General features: G+C 29.7%; 1 protein-coding gene across 1 annotated transcript in view; it reads right to left on the bottom strand.

Annotated features, from left to right (window-relative positions):
• Nucleotides 1–628: 628 nt before the first annotated feature.
• The window catches only part of alphaSnap (Alpha-soluble NSF attachment protein), a 37,572-nt gene continuing 17,856 nt past the window's right edge, over nucleotides 629–20,344 (bottom strand). The window contains exons 2-5 of the mRNA XM_075371800.1: nucleotides 15,654–15,850; nucleotides 11,028–11,293; nucleotides 3,598–3,771; nucleotides 629–955 (exon numbers count right to left, since the gene is read on the bottom strand). Coding sequence (XP_075227915.1) covers nucleotides 806–955; nucleotides 3,598–3,771; nucleotides 11,028–11,293; nucleotides 15,654–15,850 — 787 coding nt within the window. The 3' untranslated portion in view covers nucleotides 629–805. The remainder of the gene's footprint in view (nucleotides 956–3,597; nucleotides 3,772–11,027; nucleotides 11,294–15,653; nucleotides 15,851–20,344) is intronic.

Here is a 20,344-nt window from a genome sequence, read left to right as displayed (position 1 = left end):
AAAGTCTTTAATTTATGCAATTTCTATACACCAGATGGAAATTAATAAAAATTTAGCAAATAAGCCAATCTGGACAACTTACTATGAGAAACTGTTGCTGGTCTTTAAATAATCACGTTATCATATATGTTATGAGATGTTTCACTGTGTAAGAAACAAAAATTAATTAAAATATTTTTAATAATACATTCAGTGATAGATAAAATAATTAAGGCAATCACTAATAACAATAGTATTATTAATATTATTATAACAATAACAACACAAATTTATTTTCATAAAATATATTGTCTTTTGCTTGTTTACAATGACTCACTTCATTATCATTATCATTATAATTATATCGACAATTCTAACAACTTGTAAATTAACAGATCGGATTATCTTTATAATCAGCATAATCATCATCACCTTATCAATATATTGAATATTCAAGCCACAATATTCAGAATGAAAATATTAATAAACTTTGTTTTAAAATTAGCAAATAGATCAGTGCAGGCAGGGTATGAGGTTATCTAATTATATTATATTACATTTATATGTAAAAAAAAAAAAAAAACTACAAGAGACATGCTGCATGCGTGATGCTATTAACACTACACTGTGTATTAATAAATAAGTTCCATTTGTTTATCTCTCTTCTTTTTAGATTTATTTTATTTTCAATTTATAATTATTATTATCATCGTTATCATTATAAATATTATCATTATTATTATTAACCAGTCTGTAAACAGCGGTGGTAGAAATGCCTGCGTTGGTGGTTGCGAATATAACTTTTTGACATTAAACGCAATTTTATTCAACGTAAATCAGGATTATCGTTGACTTGCTTTTTAATACGTAACAAAATTGTTGTATACCACTGATCTAATCGTGAAATAGAATCGTAATCTTTAACTGCTTCTGTAAATCCATCTGCATTTTGTTCTTCCATGTGATCAATCAGTACCTGAAATATTTTCAAGAATATTACAATGATCATCGATAAAATTATATAAAAATATTTAACTGTATGATGAATGTTTTTACTGTAATGTCAGAACCTGCTTCAGACTACACAAGAAAATATCCTCAGCAGTTGAAAATACACATAATCATTTTCATCGGTTATTTTCAAACTTACACATTTTGTTTAACACATTTGGATTCTACAGGAATCTTTCCGCCTAGTTTGTTTAGAGATAATATAAATATATCTAACATACTTAAACAATATTAAGGGATTCTGAATAAGAAACACCATGATGGCCAAGAAGGTCAGTAAAGCAGCAAACTCTACAACCACCAAAGAAAATTATTTTTTATAAATTACAGAAACTTAGTAATATTTATTATATTATATTAATAACTGAAAAACAAAAAAATATGTCAATTCTTCCAGGCATACCTTAAATGCCTCATGTAGTTTACAATACCAAAATAGTCTACAATTATGGTTCACAATTTTAGGGAAACTTTAATGCAGTTTTCTATGGTTGACCTTTTCGTATTCAATTTTATACATTAAATACTTTTGTCTTCTAAGATGCATTCTTCTTAAAGTAATGAATTTTACTAAAAGAATTAATGTTTACACAGACTTCCAAGTAGATAATATCATGAACCTAGATTTCATTATACACATAAATGAAATAGCTTGTACGAAATTTTAAATAATCATATGACCAACTGTTATATCTGTCTAAATAAATAATGTAGTACTTATATTACAAACAGACTAATTATACAACATAAACATTTTCATATTTGCACTTATAACTGTCAAGTTATTTTTAATTAATAATCAATTATGGGGTATTGAATTTCAGTTCAAGAAATGATCAGTACATCACTATTTTTGATTTTGATGATATTTGGTATAAAACTACCCACCTTGTAATGGCCAAAAATATTTTATATTAAAAGTGTTTTTTCTTGAGTAATAGACTATTTTCTAGCTCGCCAACAAGTAAAAACAGCCATATTCATCACTTTTTTATGAGCTGTAGCACTCTTATTTTACATCATACAGAGGGTCAAAAAGAGATTTTTGGAAAGAGTAAAGATGGAACTTCATCTTAGTGTACTCAAAATTCACTTTTTTGCATAACCAAATCTTGTAATGTTTACTGAAGTCACATTTATAAATTGTTATTTTTTTTCAAATTTGGACTCAAAATAAACAACGAAGGGCTTAGGTTAACAGGCCTGTTTTTAGCTCTTGTTTTTAGTACTACTCTCTAGTAGTACTTATATAAAAAGACTGGACTGTTAGTGTCATACATTAAAAAAAATTGGCCGCCAAATCGTAAGATTTTGAAAATGTATCATTTTTAAGCCCAAAAACCACATACGAACAGGTGGCAAAAATCTGAAATGTTTACAATACTAAGTACTTTTTATGTACTTTAAAACCACATAAAACTTATTTTGTTACTCAAAGGGGTTGACAAGTAATGAAGCCAACAAAACTGCTAAAAACACTGTTCCTTCTGACTGTAAACAATGTATCTGAAAATATTCATGTTATGTATTTTTCTCAGATTATAAAAATTAAACTACACCCATTAGAACGAATATATTGATAATTAATAAATAGTCCATTTCAGAATGATAAATAATAATTATAAAATAATAAACAATCCAAATTCATTAACAAGTTGTTCAATTCACTTTTACCTTATTTTACTTCTGCTAATGGAAGTTATGAATAAATCTGGCTCTTTTTGATAACAAACTCAACTAGCATAACTTAGTGCTCCTGCCATTTTTAATGCCATTAATGCCATTTTTTTATTAAGAATAACTGATAAGTCCTCATTCATCTTTGGAGTTATGTTTGTAAAAAACAGGCCTGTTACCCTAAGCCCTTCATTATTTATTTTGGGCCCAAAATTTGAAAAAAAAAAGTTCAATTTGTACTTTTAACTAGCATTACAAGATTTGGTTATGTAACAAAATTAATTTTGTGAACACTAAGATGAAGTTCATCTTTATTCCTTCCAGAAAGCCCTTTTTGATCCTGTTGTGTAAAATAAGAATGCTACAGCTCATGGAAAAGTGATGAAAATGGCTGTTTAGCCATTTTCAACTTAACTTAGGTAAATCATAACATTTTTAGGAAAATGGCTGTTTACCTGTTGGCAAGTTAGAAAATAGTCTATTTCTCAAGAAAAAGTTTTTTTTAAATATAAAAAATATTTTTTGGCCTCTACAAGGTGGGTAGTTATCTTCTATCAATCATAAAAATCAAAAATAGTGATGCAATAAATTTTTTGAAAATTTGTTGAATTAAAATGGAATTCTCCTTACTTCATATTTTTGATTGACAAGTAACACAGAACACATGTAAGGTCTCTACATTTATTTTTAATGTTGTGCTTACTGTATCTAACAGAATTCACTGTCTATTAATGATATATAAATAAGATGAAATAGAAGATAATAGAAAGTAATAAAAAACTGTTTCCTGAAATTCATGTACAATATTCAATATGATTTCTCACCATACATCATGTACCTCTGATAACAAGCACAAAAAACAAGCAAACAACTTAATTGACAATAACTGTAAAAATGTTCCTAAATATATTTGTCATTTTTATAAAATACCTTAAGCAGTTTATATTCTCGAGAATCTTGAAATGCTGGATATAAATCTACGTAACGTTCCATTGCTTGCTGCGCATTAAGCACATCAACACACAGATGACAGAGGGCAGCACGAAAGAAGTACTCCTTTGCACTATATTTGAGCAAAGAACTTTCCAATGAGGTTGAGGCCACCTGTATAAAACATAATTATATAAACATAAAACAACATGCAAAACAATAACAATTATAAAGCTTTGGGGTTTAAGTATTTGATCACAAATTTACAATAAAACAGACATGTTATTTCCTACTAATTGAAAAAAGCATTCTTACTGTTTACGCCATTCTGGCATAAAGTTTTCCGTTATTTTCTACGAATTCCAAGCTAGGGTGGGTCCCGTTGTTTTGTTACAAGGAATGTTTAAATCTCACTTGGTTTCGTATTTCTGGGTCTGTAAAGTCCACCTGCTTCTATTATTGTTCTTGTGTTCGACCCTCCCACCGTCATCCTTAGCGACCGCGCCCATTCTTCTATCGAGTTATTTCTGACTACCCTTTTCATACACCCGTTATTTTTTCGTCCCCTTACTAAACATACACACACTCTCCTGTCCACTACCTGGATCTGGTTACCCCCGCTTTCTTTCGCCATCTTTTCGGCAGAGTAAATCCAACATCTCACCACTGCAGTCGCCTAGGGCAATACTCTCCTGCAAACTTTGTGGTAACATTCCTCACTCAAGCAGAATCTCAAACTCATCACTATACATCTGAGATTCTACGCATCACGCTACCACCAAACCACATCACACCTCTGTATTCCTGATTCACCGTGCGGACTACGCCCAGGATTACATAGGTATTCTTCTGTACTTGCTATTACGAGTTCATCTCTGGCTTATATTTGTGTGCTACAGGCAAGTTCAGTTTTTCATTACTTATTACGTTAAACCATTATGTTATCATTCAAATTTGTGGAACATTCAGTTCATCATACCTATGCCGTTCAAGTTGCAATTTCACTTTAGTACAGTCACGACAGGTCACTTACAGAAGGCTGTCATTGTTCAGCTGCAACCTATTTCATGTGCTCAATTAAGTTCAGTGTGATTATATTGTAATTAACTCTTTTGTACTGTAATTTTATTGTGTCCTTTTCTACGTTAAACTAGAATTACATTTTTACATTATTTAATGTTAAGTTTGTGGTTCACAAATAAGGAAAGGCCAGTGCCAATTAAGATTTACTGTAATTGATGTTTCTAAGTTAATGACATTTGTTCATTCCTAATTTCTCAATATTACAGCATTTGTCAGCAATGCAATAGTTTTTCAGACACACTATGTTTATGGATGTGATATTTTTCTAAAGTTATAATTAAAATTAAGGTGTTTCATGTTCTCTTTCAGGCTTCGTCAAAAACGTATATTGTCAAAATCTGTATTCAGAAGCGTGTACTCATGTATTTTTTAATTTAACTATCATTGTTCAGACGCTGATTTCAGCTGATGTATTAAGTAGTTTTTAAGGTTATAATAATTAACTTATATTAATTTGTTTTCATTAAAGTCCAATTTCTTTTGGCAAATACTAGCTGTGTGTTTTTTTTATTTTTTAACTTTACCCAACACTTACATTAGTCACATAGTGAACCAGATATTATTCATCTAAGTATTAAGACTGGTTTTTCAACGGTTTCTTAAAGAAGGACTTTCTTATATAGATTATATTTACTTTTTAGAAGGACTTCATGATTGATCAACTTTTTTATTTTTTTTTCCTGTTTAGCCTCCAGGAATCAACGTCAGGTATTTCTTCAGAGGATGAATGAATGAGTGTGGGTGAAGTGTAGTCTTGTACAGTCTAAGGTTGACTATTTCTGAGAAGTGTGGCTAATTGAAACCAAACCACCAAAGAACACTGGTATCCACGATCTAGTATTCAAATCCATATAAAAGTAATTGCTTTTACTAGGATTTGAACATCAGAACTCTTGACTTCAAAATCAGCTGATTTCTGAAGACGTGTTCACCACTAAACCAACCCGATGGGTTATGATTGATCAACTATCTGGGCAAAACCCTACCTCACAAGCATCTCATACATATTATTTGTGACATCTATCATACACTAACTTGATACCCCTTGTCTATGATTATAAGACCTACAAATCTTATAAGTATACTTGTAATTCTATTCTTATAAGTTCGAAAAGCATAATAAGATTTATTAATGAATACTTATTATATTTATAATGAAATACTTATTAATAGATTTATTTATTAAGGGATAAATTGGAATACAATAAATTATGTTAAAAGGATAATTTGACCATAGATTACTTTCAATATGGTTTAGAAAAATATTTCAATAAAGCTATAAGTAAATAGTAGTAATTTCTTATCAATAAACTAATAAACTTGGTTTAAAAAACAAACACCAGTATAAATGACTATATCAAAAGTGCATGTTTGGAGACAAAACTCAAAATAAAATCAATAGAGATCTAAATTATATAAAGACAACTACGAAGGAAGGCATTAACAGAAGTTGTAATACTGGGAGCAAACTGTATTTGTTATGGTATTACTAAATAATTATTTAAATGAAATTCAAGATGTACACGGAAACATGAAAAACCTGTAACGTAAAGTCTTCTTGCTGCAAGAAGAAAGAAAATTATAAAAATTAAGAAGACAGATGATACATACAGTATTACATTAAATTAGTTTCTGATCCAATAATGAAAAATACTATGTAATAATATGAAATATAATAATAAAAAATTACAATTAAGAAAAATATTCTTTACACTAACTATATTTATATAATACACTTAAAGAAATTGTTAAAAAAGTTCCTCCTTCATTTTCTGTACATAACAATTAACAAATTTAAACTGACTCCCAAATATATGACAGTATTCGTTTCTCTTGATTCACATCAAATGCAAGTGTGTTTTCAGTCCATTTAGTCTTTCAGTTTTAAAAAGAACATTAAATTCTTAATAATACACCAAAGTGAAAAATTACAAGGTAATAAATAATACAACATGAGCTTGAAGGCCAATTTTTTGTGTCACAAGAATTCTGAACTGTTGTTTCAAGTATATACTAGAGCTTCTATTTTTGATAACACTACTTCCTGCACAAAATTCCTCTACATATTGTAATAACAGGCATTGTGAGCTCTACCTTCATTATTTGATGAAAACTGTGGGCTGGTCAGTAAAAGTTTTTTTTTTTGCTAACAAGTACAATCAGTTCAAAACTTGTCTCATCAGTTTGTAAAATTTACTGTCAGAAATTTGGATCTACTTCCTTCTGATCATAAATAACTCTGAGAAGCCATTCAATCATCATTAGCTTAATCATTAAAAGAGTAAAATAAATACAGCTTTAATTTTAGATCCTTAGACATTTTTGCATAGTTTTTGGAGATATATTTAGTTAAGTACATCCTTTGTGTTAATTATCAATTTATGATTTCTTACAAGAAACTGAGCAAAAAATTTGTAGATTATTTTTCATAAAACTGATTATGGACATCTACAGTGATACAACTACCAGGGACATTCAATAATTAACGAGACAAACTGATGTAGAGAAAAAACAATTAATTCAATGACAATGAAACTTACACTACTTTTCAATATAGTCTTCAGCAACATTTAGACACTTGTGCCATTGTACTGTAAGGTTTCTAATTCCCGCATCATAGAAGTCTTTACCTTGCTGTTTGAACTATTCGTGTTTGAACCGCTTTTTTGACCACTTTTGTTGATCTTCTTGCCACGTAAAACATCTTTGAGTGGGCTGAAAAAATGAAAATCGGGCAAGACAAGGTCTCGGCTGTAAGGAGGATGCGGCAACACTTCCCAACCCAACTTCTTGAGCATTTCTCCCATTCTCTGAGCGATTCTGAATCAACTGTCTTGAAACCCATCTCAAATACATTTTGCGATAATTCACCATGTCATAAATGATTGAATGTGCAATTCCAACACTAATATTACACAAACTAGCAATTTGGGAAATTTTGATTACTCTGCACGAATAAGATCATTTATGTGATTTTGCAGCACAATATTCAAAACTTCAACTGGTCTTCCACAGCAATGGAGATCAGTCACACTTGCCCAAATTAAACTATTCCATCCACTTATACATGTTACTGCGTTTCAAACACTTTTCACCAAACTGTTTCAACATTCTTGAGTAAATTTCTGCCGATTTCACACCCTTCTGACAGTAAAAATCTTTCACTTAACGCTGTTCTTCCAGCGTACATGTTTCAAGCAGATCTGACATTCTGAAATCAACAAAAGAGGTTATGTTTAGATTAATTACGATCGAACAGCTGATTAAATGTGTTCCAAGTTTACCAACTTGACCCTCAAAAGCTTTCACTGTCGCTGAATGTATCACTTTTCCCTACATCATTATGTCTCATTAATATTGAACGTTCCTCATACATACATCCAGTCATTTAAATTTTTTTATTCAACTGGGGTATGTGATGGTGCATCTGAAAATATATCACTAAACTCATCATGAACTTTAGCAGTATTTTTATCATGCTTCAAACACAACTGAAGCACTTAAAGTCACTGATCAACCGACTTACATGACATTATAAAAACACCAAAGTACAAACACTTGAGTATAAAATATATGGAGATCAGTCTAATAATAGACAGTAACAGTAAAAAAGGAAAGTTATTAAACACACTGCTTCAACATTATCCCACTACAGAAAGCAAAGGCTTACTTGGAGAAATTAGTATCTCCAGCACTACATACCAAACTTGTTAATTGAGAGATGTTAAAGATTTTTATTATTAGATTTCTTCAAAGTGTATCAACTGAGTTACACCCAGAAGTCTAGGGAGGGGAAAATAACTAATATTTTGTTCATTAATTTCAAAAGAAGTACTCAGTAGTGTACAGGCACACCCAAAATCAATTTGTAGTGGCAAATTTAGTCTCCTGATGTTCATTAAACATAATATATAAGCAGTACAGCAGATAAATGAACTGAAAATTTGGCAAACATGAACTTATTTAGAAAATTTCACGAGTGATAAAAGCTCCTAGATACTGGGATATACCAAATAATAAATTAAGGAAGATTCTACAGATGGGATATCCACACGGGATAAAGAGATAAAGTCAAGAATTAAGATGCGTTGTCACAATAAACTTACTCATCTGCTAATGACATACTTATAATTTAGGAACCAGGGGAACTCCAAAGATTTATCTGATAGCATCTTCTTATATTTAATTACAATTTTAAGAATTCAACCAACAAATGAAAAACCAAAATTATAGCATCTCACAGAACATCAAAAATCTAAAATTTTTTAACATCTAAACCTATCTTCAAAAAAACTGATTTCTGATAAGGTAACTTCTTTCCTCAAGGAAGTATCCTTGAGTTATTTATGAAAATGTATAAATATGTAAAGATAGATTTTATGTAACGATCAGACAATCTATGATGTTACAATTTGAACAATGTGGAAAAATCAAACGAAAATAAAGCTGCAATTTTATAAGCTGATGACTACATCCGTACTGTGTATTAAAGTGATCTCTGGATTCCAAAAAGAAAGAATTAAACACACTGTACAATGGTTATATACAGTGGAAAATAATATCTGGGCAATTCCTAAAATCACAGTAAAAAATGCGTCGGTAATTGGGGAAAAAATGGAAGACACTACAGCTTCAGAATCAAAAATTTATTATCTTCTTCCACCTAGAAGGAGTATAGGAATGCAAAGAAATTTTTATGATTTAAAGCCACAATGCCTTATGAACTGGAAGATTAAAAGTAATATAATAAAGAAGAATGAAAAGACACGAGTGGGCATAATTAGTATTACAGAATTTGTGAGTATTAAAACTGAATCCAATAAACATTAAGCTCATTTCATAAATATTTTTAAGATTTCCTTCAGAAAACTGATATTTCTTACAGCAGCAAATATTTAAACATTTATAATTTTAAATTATATGTTAAAAATAAATATATATTATACATTTAAAATTTAACTAACAATAATCTAAAATTCAAATTAACTATATAAAAATAAAATTTAATTGACAATACTGAGCGATTGTAAAGTCTCACAACCCAAATTTTTCTGCTTTGTAGGAATGACAGTTAAATTTGTAAACGATATTTTAATTAGGATAATTTTTTGTGTGACAGAATGGTGTATGGCAGTACTGCTAGATCACACCTCTGGGCAACAGTGGGCATGACACCAACCATTTTCTTTAGTCCGAGCAGAAATATCTTTTATGTAAGAACAATGTGTCTTTATTGATGTGAGTTACCGTGAATTGAAATTGTACGCAAGTTTCAAGAAGATTTTTTAAATGGTTTTCCAGATGCTAATGTGCTGAACAAATCCACTGTATGTCATTTATTTAATCATTTTCGGGATATAGGTAGTGTGCATGACTATAAGCGTACCAGTTGTCTAAGTGTTTTAACTGACGACAGTCTGCAGACGACAAATGAAACACTTCTTCATTCACTAAAAAAGTCTCTTCAAAAACTTTCTAACCAGATTGGGCTATCTTACAGAAGCGCTCATAAGATTACTAAAGTTCTAAAATTACATCTGTACTGGATTATCCTAAGTCATCAGCTCCAAGAACCAGATAAGGAGAAACAAATGCAGTATTGTCAGCAATTTAGCAGTTTCATTCAAAATGATATATTTGTTCTAGACATGGTTTTTTTTCAGTGATGAAGCTTGGTTTCATCTTAGCGGATATGTTAACAGCCAAAATTACAGATTATAGTCTTCACAGAACCCACATGTATTCGATGAACAGCCATTACAATCACAAAAAATTGGGGTGAGGTATGGTATATTTCGTTGGAGAATTGTTAGGCCTACCTTTTTTTCAGAGACCATCACAGCTGAACGGTATCAAGAAATAATCATGCAGTTTATAGCTTTGCTACATGCTGATGAACATGATTGCTGGCTACAACAAGACGGAGCAACTGCACACATGGTGAACAGTAGTATGCAACTTCTTTGTGATTTTTTCGGTGACCGGATAATTCCTGGTGGTCCATGGCCTCCTCGTTCACCAGACTTGAGTCCTCCCAATTTTTATTTGTGGGGCTTTTTGAAAGATATATGAACTCAAACAACCCACATACACTTGATGAACAAAATACTGAGGACTGTATATCAAATATCACTGCTGCTGTACTAAAAACGTTCACATACAATGTAAGAATACTTGTTGATGCGTGCACTGAAAATCATGGTGGACATTTCCAGCACTCATTATAAACATGTAAATAATACTTCTGTAAATGTTATTATTTTATAAATTAATAAAAAGGCTTTCTAAAAAATAATCTGTTGTCATTTGGGTTGTGCGACTTTAGGATCACCTGTTAAAACAAATACCTGTTCATAGATTTGAATGGCTTTATCATAGTTTTCAAGCTGTGCTGCATACTGAGCAACCTTCAACATACATTTATTTGCAGAAGAATTGCTTTCTTCACCCTTAAAATAATCAGCAGCTTGTTCATAATGCTGAACAGCTCTATCAAGATCAACTGCTTCTGTTTCATACATTTCTGCTATAGTCTGATGGTGTTTTGCTGCCATAGTAAATCGACCCATATCTGTGTAAATTTCAATTGCTTTGAGCAAACAACTTACGGCTTCTGTTAAAAAATAAATCATAAAATATTTGTAAGCAAAAGAAATAACAAACAAAATGCTTAAATTATTAAATAACTATTACTATGTAGACAATTAAACAAATCCATTATATTTCTATTTTTTATTGTTCCAATTTGTTTTATTACTACTGAAATTAAAAATTTAATAAAAAATATAAAATTACCGATATATTGACAAACATCAGAGAAAGCAGATATCAAAATTAATGTTGCTATTAATATATAGTATTATTATTAATACAATCATAGATATGCTATACACATACATTAAATAATGTACATGAGATGAATAATAACATAAGGAACTCCAAATGTCAGCTTTCAATAGGCTCAGCTATATGATAACTATACTAAATTCAGTTATCTTATAAAGTTGAAGTAAACAAACCAAGCACACAAGTGTCCAGGCAGCCAAATCACAAGCATCTCCTGTAAATCCTGATGCATATAAAAGAAACTACGCGACGTTAATACTCAATTATATTTTACAAGAATTATACATGTCACAGGGAGATGATAAAAACGGAGATTTTATCAAATCCCTGAGGTAGATGATGAATTCCAGAGTTCCAGCAATCAAGTCCTAGTAAAGTCAGTTATTTTTACACGAATTTGAATACCAGATCGTGGATACCGGTGTTCTTTGGTGGTTGCGTTTTAATTAACCACACATCTCAGGAATGGTCGAACTGAAACTGTACAAAACTACACTTCATTTACACTCATACATGTCATCCTCATTCATCCTCTGAAGTATTATCTGAAAGGTAATTATCAGAGGCTAAACAGGAAAAAGAAAAAAGAAAGATGATCAATTCGTTGAAGATGTTAAAATTACAACTCTGTGGGGTGATTTCCCTAAAGAAAGTGATTTCATCAAATCCCTTAACTGTTTTAGTGAAGGGATGAAATAAACAAGTCAAGACTCACACAGCTCAATGTTTCACTTGTTACCACTCCCCTTTAACTCCCGGCTCCCCTCCAGCATCTGTGCCAGCCAGCGCCGCGCTTCTGACGTGACACACACAGTAGCACAGAAACATTACGTGAGGAAGGTTGTGCGTATTTTCATTATTGTTTTCTATATTTTGAGTTTTATCAAGTACCTACTGTAGAAAAATGGGTTCAGATATAGAAAAAATCAAACTTAACTTAGTTTAATGTGAAACTATCAGGACGTTTTTGAACAAGCGGCATAATAAAGATAAACCTTTGTAGACTCGTCAAAGGTAGAAGAAGCTATCACAGTCATTGAACAATTTAAATTAGCACCACTACTTAAACTGCAATGGACACATAATCAGTTCTATTATGGAAAAGAATACTTATTATTATTTAGTTTAAGTTTTAATACTAATTAATATAAGTACTATTATGGAATACATAATTTGCGTTTCAATGACTATTGTTGTATTACCTTTTAGTAATACATGGTTTACTAGATAAATACTTTTAATATCTAAACAATATTATTTCATCTTTTCACTAAAACAGTTAAGGGATTTTATCAAATCACTTACTTTCTTTAGGGAAATTACCCCACAGAATTGTAATTTTAACATCTTCCCCTGAATTGATCGTCTTATCTTGGGGATTTGATCAAATCTTCATTTTCATCATTTCACTGCGACATACATATATTTTAAATTTAAATAAATTAGGACATGTTAAATGATCAATAAATATTTCTTACCTTGTTCGCCACATCTGATGCCCCATGAGTATTTTATTCATTAAAATTGCTTATTGTTACGTAGTTTCATTGAATTTTTTAATAATTATGAAATTGTCAATTGTCCACTAACAGTAAAAGTTCACTAATATTTTAGATTAAATTTCTATGATAATAAACCAATAATAAATTCAATTCAGTCTTCGACATTTGATTGTGAGAAATCCGTAATGCTGTCAGTCTTAAGAGATGCAATGAGTGGCTCTATTTTTTTTCTATTATATTATCCAATTCCCAATAATTTGGTTCAACAGTATCCATTATATGTTTTATAGAGTTTTTCCATTCCTGCTGGCCTATTTTATCAATGGCTATTAAGCATAAATTTTTAACATCATATATTTTAACAGTAGTAGTATTTTCTGATGCTATATAACTTTTTGATTTGTTCCCAAATTAGCTCAATTGGGTTGAGTTCACAATGGTAGGGAGGTAATCGAAGCATGGTTTTACCTCTGGATCTTGCAAACTAATCAATTTTATACACAGAAAAATTATTTTTAATACGCGAAACCCTTTGCATCAACTGAACCTTAAATTTACACTCTTCAAAATCATTGTATCATGTAATATATTCTACACCTTTCTTGCCTCATTTTCTTTATTTCAGTGAGATAATGTCTTCGCCATATAATGATAATGATATCACTATACAATACCCTTTCAATTAAAGCACTTTCCTGGTGCCGTTTTTTGTATTTAAAATTCATACTTTTTACAAAAAGTTGTTCTTTGGAATTCTGGTAGATCGTTATTGCCATTTACAACTTATAATACTTTATCGTAGGCAGTTTGTTTCAAAAACAAAATTTGAGTACTTTTTTACAAATCGCGTTTTTATAAAATTTGTCAAGTTTTTCTTCAATTGACTGTGGGGTTTTGTTTTCTTACGAGACCATAATTCATTAGTACATTTATACTCGCAAATCACATTGGACACTGAAGCAGCACAACTTCCTCTTATGTTAGTAGTTTTATTAAAGACATCTGAAATCAACACTGTTGGATTACTCTGTAATTCACTTTTGAAAGTACTAAAATTATGTGTTTTCCGCATAACTTAAGGGCTTTTTTCACTGTCTTTTTTTCAGAGGGATATCAATAATCGTGCACTGTCAACTGAATTGGTATCAGACAAGGTATCAAAATAATGGCATAACTCAAGTTATACAGACACAGATCTAGGAGTACACAACACTCATGTTCCAGTAAAGTTAAATTTTTTTTTATGTGAAAAACATTTTCATGGTATCATCGCCGGAAAACAAAAATGAAATATAGAATTTTTTTGTTTTGCAGGGCGAAAAACGTTTTGGCATTATCATCAACCGAACACAATACATAATGTTTTAACAACTAAATTTTAAAAAATCACAATTAAAAATTACATAAAAACTACCGAAAAACAAAACATGAAATATAAATACAAATTTAATAGAATAAAAAATTGCATTACTGGTGTATTATTACCTTTAAATAACATTACAGTAAATAAATAATTAACAGAAACATAAAAAGTGAACACAAGAACTAAAGTGATAATATGAAAAGATTGTTTTAATAGAACTGAAAGACATAGTATTATAGATTTATAAACGTTTGATTACCTGAGTACTATATGGCTAATTAATTATATGGTGACTAATATGAGTAATGATTATTGTGTTGTACATGGATACAATCACATTGTGAATCAGCACTGATACAAGGGACATGTCTCAGCAGAAACATGATGAAATCATTAGCACAAATACCAACGTTTGTTTATTCTTCACTCTACAACCAACTGAATACAGTATAATTAAAAAATCTACACACTTTTTTTTAATTAAATTAGTGTATATTTATTTACTGAAGACTTCATAACAGTATGCCAGGGGATATTAAGACAACTGTAAATTACAGGGATAGTTCATCCAGAAGAGAAAAAGATGAATTATTATGTACCTTTTTTACCTTTAGTGGGCATTTTCTGATAGGGGCTGCTTTTTAGCATCAGCTCACATTCATAATGTCTTAAAATATATAAATTCAACTGCTCCAACTATATAATGATAATCTCCCTGCAATAAACAACACAATGAAGACAAATTGGTCATGACTTCAACAATAATACGAGAGCATAAATGCAGACTATAGCAAGCAATATAGTCAAAATTTGATGACCTTCTCAAAAAGATGAAAATCAAAATCCACCAACATTAACAACTTTTAATTTTATACAATGAAGTATAAAATGTTAATCCACTCAATATAATAAAATACACAAACATGTACAATGAAATATTAAATGAACAGACAAAAAATCTAATTAATTTTCCTGTCTTCCTAACCTAAAAAAACTGTCAGAAATAATATCAGCTGATAATAATAAAGTGAAGAAAAACAATACCAACAGCCACTGAAGACAGTTACAAAAGTGACTGAAAATCCAAACGAGTTTTTAAAATAAACATTTTTGGGAGTTAGTGATTAATAAAATTACAGTTTTTTTTTTGTCAATCATTTCACTGGTAACTGTCATGGGAAATATCATTATGAATGTTAAGTCATAAATAATTACATAATAAATTATTCCTCTATTTAAAATAAAATGCAGCATTTAATTACCATTTGGATCTGATTTTTTATAACAATTTGCAGCATCAACAAAATTAGTAGCAGCATCATGTCGACTACCCGCTTTTCCATGAAGTGCAGCAGCTTCACAGAAGGCATGTCCTGCAGAACCCCATTTTTTGGCCATTTTAAACATATTTGCAGCTCGTTGGTAACATTCAACAGCCTCTTCAACCTTTGAAGAGCCACTAAAATAAAAAAATTATCACTTTCATTAATAATTTTTAACCAAAAATATAAATTATTCTCATACATTTCAATTCCGTGATATTAAGTAGTCTTTATTTAAATTAAGCAGATTCGTATTTTACAGTACTAAAAAAATTAAAATGAATATATAGAGTGATTCCAAATTGCAATCTCTTGGGAGATGATTCTATAGACAAAAATAAAAAAGTTCATACAAACATAGGTCAGAGAAAACGGTTTGTTAGCGAGTTCTGGCTCGCAAAACATTTAGTCCTGTTTTCTGCTCTCATTGAAATTAAACCGTATTAAAATTCTTGGGGTACAAATCAAAGGGTAAATTTGGAGCTTCCTACAGTTTTTAATCTAAGAAAGTGAATAAAAGTGATCCTACTACTTTGTCACTTGCCGGCTTCCGTGGCGCGAGCGGTAGCGTCTCGGCCATACATCCGGAGGTCCCGGGTTCAAATCCCGGTCAGGCATGGCATTTTCACATGCTACATAATCTTTTCATTCATTTCATCCTCTGAAGAAATACCTAAAGGTGGTCCCGGAGGTTAAAAAACCCTCAAAATCACTAGTACTTTGTCACTTGGTTTTAAGAAATATGGGGTAAAACATGAAAACGTAATCATGGCTGTTAAAAAAAGTTAACACATACATTAAAATTAAACACAAATTTTAGAAGTTCAACTTCAATTAGAAACAAAACACACAAACTGGATTAGAAAAGTGATACGATTTTAAACAGAACAATTTTCATCAATGTTTGCACAACATAATGTAAATGAAAATAAAAAGCTTATCAATGACAGAAAAAAATGAATAAAAAAGATTTAAAAAAATAAATAATACATACTTTCTGATTTTTTTCTAAAAATGATCAAATATCAAAATGGTTACTTGATAAAGATGCAAACATTATTTTCTTCAAACCAGTTGTTCAATGTGGCCACCATTCTATTCTGTTCAATGTATAGTTCAGCTTGGCAAATCCATGCTAGCTGGGCATGCCTACTAGCATTATTACTATTCCAAATAGTAGTTCCAGCTTCTATTATACGATATCTCAATTTTTCTTGTCTCCAATACAAGTGGAATAGACTAACGCTAAGAAGACTACACCACACATTAATGAAAAAGTGCTTTGGAAGTGACTTGTAGCAGTATTGTGGGATTTTCTTCTACCCAAGTGTGCATTTTGATAATTCACAATGCCATTTCTTATAAAACAGGATTCATCAGTAATTAGGATATTACTTAGGAAATCAGGATAATGTTCACATTTTCTAATTAACAATTGACAGAATTTCACCAGTTTATCAAAATCATAATTCTTGTACACATGTTGTATGGAATGGATGTACATGTGTTGTATGGAACGGGTATAATTGTTGCTTCCTTAATTTTCACCATACACTTGATTGCGAAACATGATAACAAACTCTCCAAATGAAAACAAATTTGTGGTATTACCCATTGTGAATAACTGACCAAACAATAACACCACTCTAACAAATATTCAAACATTATTTATGATCAGCTGTTACGGCCAATCAATTAAAACATACACATTTTTAATATATTTTAGAAAGATGTTTTTCAAATTTATTTTTAGCATCAGTATATAAATTGTTCTGTTTAAAATCTTATTACTTTTCTGATCCACTTTGTGTGTTATCTTTTTTAAAGTTGAACTTCTCAAATTTGTATTAAATTTTAACATTTGTATTTTAATGTTCTTTACATTAATTCTCCCACAACTAAATTCTCTACAAAGTTAACTAGACATTTTTATTTGTTTATTGGTAAATTAACAAAGTTACTTTATTCCACACCTAAAAAAGTGTATTTTCCAACAAAACGTTTTTATGTTTTACACTGTTTTTTAACATCTAAGTGAGATAGAGACTGGGACCTAGTTTTATTCAACTCCTTGGATAAAAACCATAAGGATACCAAACCATAAGGACCAAATTTACCGTTCAATTTTACATCAAGAATTTTAGTACGGTTTAATTTCAGAGGGATCAGAAAGCAGAGCTAAATGTTTCATGAGCTGAAGCACACTAATAAACAGTTTTCTGATCTATGTTTACATAAACTTTTTTTCTTATTTTTGGCTACAGAATCATCTCCTGAAATATTGCCATGGAATTTGGAATCACTCTGTATTGAAAATAACATCATAAATTGAATAATTCAATGCCAATGAATAATTTAAGCTACTTCCCAACTTCCTGAAATGTAGAATTTATTGCTTATTGCAATATCATCAACTGCACGAAAGAAATGAGTTGTGCTGCTGACCACATCCTCACACAATTTAACATACTGGCTGCAGTACCAGTTAGGTAAGTCTTTCATGAGCATTTATAGTGAAATGACTTATTTCCTCATTTCTCTTCTGAGCGGTACTCTTCTGAGAATTAGTAAAATTTATTATCACTTTCCTGTAATACCAAATACATAAGATTGGTAAGGTTGGAGTCTAAACAAGTTAGGCATTTTTACAGCTTATAACACTGCTAAGTAACACAAATAGTCTATCAATGACAAAAAAATAGAGTTAGAAGAGGCGAAAGCTTATAAGATATAAGTGTCCACACCAGTGGAAACACAAATTCCAATAGGGACAATAGGGACTTGTAATACACAAAAATTACTGCATTAAAAAATACCAGCCACCGTGTTAACTGTAATAAAATTTTTCTGTAAACAGAAAATCTATTACACTACAACTATTAAATGAAAAATAGCATTAAATTTAAAAATATGCAGATTACAGTGTAAATCAAGCACCATAATTATTACGCAGTAAATGCTGATTTTGTTTTCATATCTATTATAAAATAAGAATTTTCAAAAGAAAAAAATCATAACAAAAATCATGATTCAAAATGAATTTCTTAACATAACTGTACACCAAAACAATATAACTGAACATTAATCCAATATATTAATGCTCTAGTAACAAACAAAACAATAATTGTAAATCTGTTCTTTTATTTTGTGTGTGGTTTTTTTTGTATATTAATTAAATTTAAATTAATGATTACAGAAGTAAAAAAAAAAAAAATGATAATTTGGAACTGCAATAAAAGTAGGTGAATTAGAAAGTATTTTTTATGCTGAATCTTAAAATGAAATCAGTTTTTCTTAATCACCCTCAGATTTTTAGTTATGACCCTTTAAAATATTGAGAAACTTCTTAAATAACAGAATACAAAAATAATAACATATAACAACAGTATGCAACCTGATTTTCTGTTTTTGTAATTTTAAATGTTCCAAAAAAAAATATTTATTGTGCTGATTTCAGATTTGTAATTAGTTTTTTCCATCACATATAGTTTTTTTGCAAATCAAGTGAACTCATTTTTACTTCCTTGTACGAAGTAAAGTAACCATTATGATCGTGAAAAATTACGGTCTTTGGATTTCAAATCTTTTTTTAACTTTTTTTTACTTCCTTATACAAAGTAAAGGAAGTATTATGATCATGAAACATTTTGGTTTTCATATTTCAACGGAAATATCCATTTTGACCATCTTTGAATCCATTTTGACTAGTTACAGCATGACATCTGTACATACATATATGTGTGCGTATGTACAACTCTCATAACTCAAAAACGATTAGCCATAGGATGTTGAAATTTTAGATTTAGCCCTGTTGTAACATCTAGTTGTGCACCTCCCTTTTTGATGAAATCAAAATAAAAATAAAAATTAAATTTTAATTAATGAAATATTTGGATCTTAAAGGGAAGGCACATCGGTTTGAATCAGACTTCATCTTTTGGTTTTTTTAACTTTTCTTTTTTTAATTTAAATATGTTTGTTTAATAATAATTATTAACCCATGATTGTAAAAAAAAACTTTTACAATAAATAATAATTAAATGATAAAAACAAAAATGAAAAAAAATTATTGTGAAATAAAATATATACTTTTAAAAATGGGTAAATGTAATTTAATAGGTATTACATATGTGTATATGTAATACATTTATGATTTAATATTAATTGAAAATCATAATTTAGAATTGTATTATTTTTGGATTTTTTTAGCAAATTCTTATGAAAATTGTATATTTATTTAAAAAATAATAATTTTATTTAATTATTTGACAGAAAAAAAAATATATTTTTGAATTGTATTCAATTAAAGTGATTGTTGAAAATTTTTTTCATTTGTTTGTAACATGCACAAGATTTCTGGTGTGTCATATAAATAAAAGTTAATAATAATTAAACTATTCCGTTTAGTGAACTCCTGTATACTGGTTACAAATATTAATTTTGACCTTATGGTGTAGAATAATCAGTTTTTATTATTGGATTATTTGGTAAATAATTTATTTAAAGAGTAATCAAGGTACTTTTACTGTATCCTAATATTTCAGTTAAGATTGTTAATTAATAATTGTATAAATATTTGATGTTAATAAAAACTAATATTTTAGCAACTGTGTAACTGTCCACTTTTATTA

This window comes from Lycorma delicatula, chromosome 7, assembly GCF_047948215.1.
Source record: "Lycorma delicatula isolate Av1 chromosome 7, ASM4794821v1, whole genome shotgun sequence".
NCBI lineage: Eukaryota > Metazoa > Arthropoda > Insecta > Hemiptera > Fulgoridae > Lycorma > Lycorma delicatula.
The sequence above is the reverse complement of the archived record's forward strand: the minus strand, read 5'-3'. Positions and strand labels throughout refer to the sequence as shown.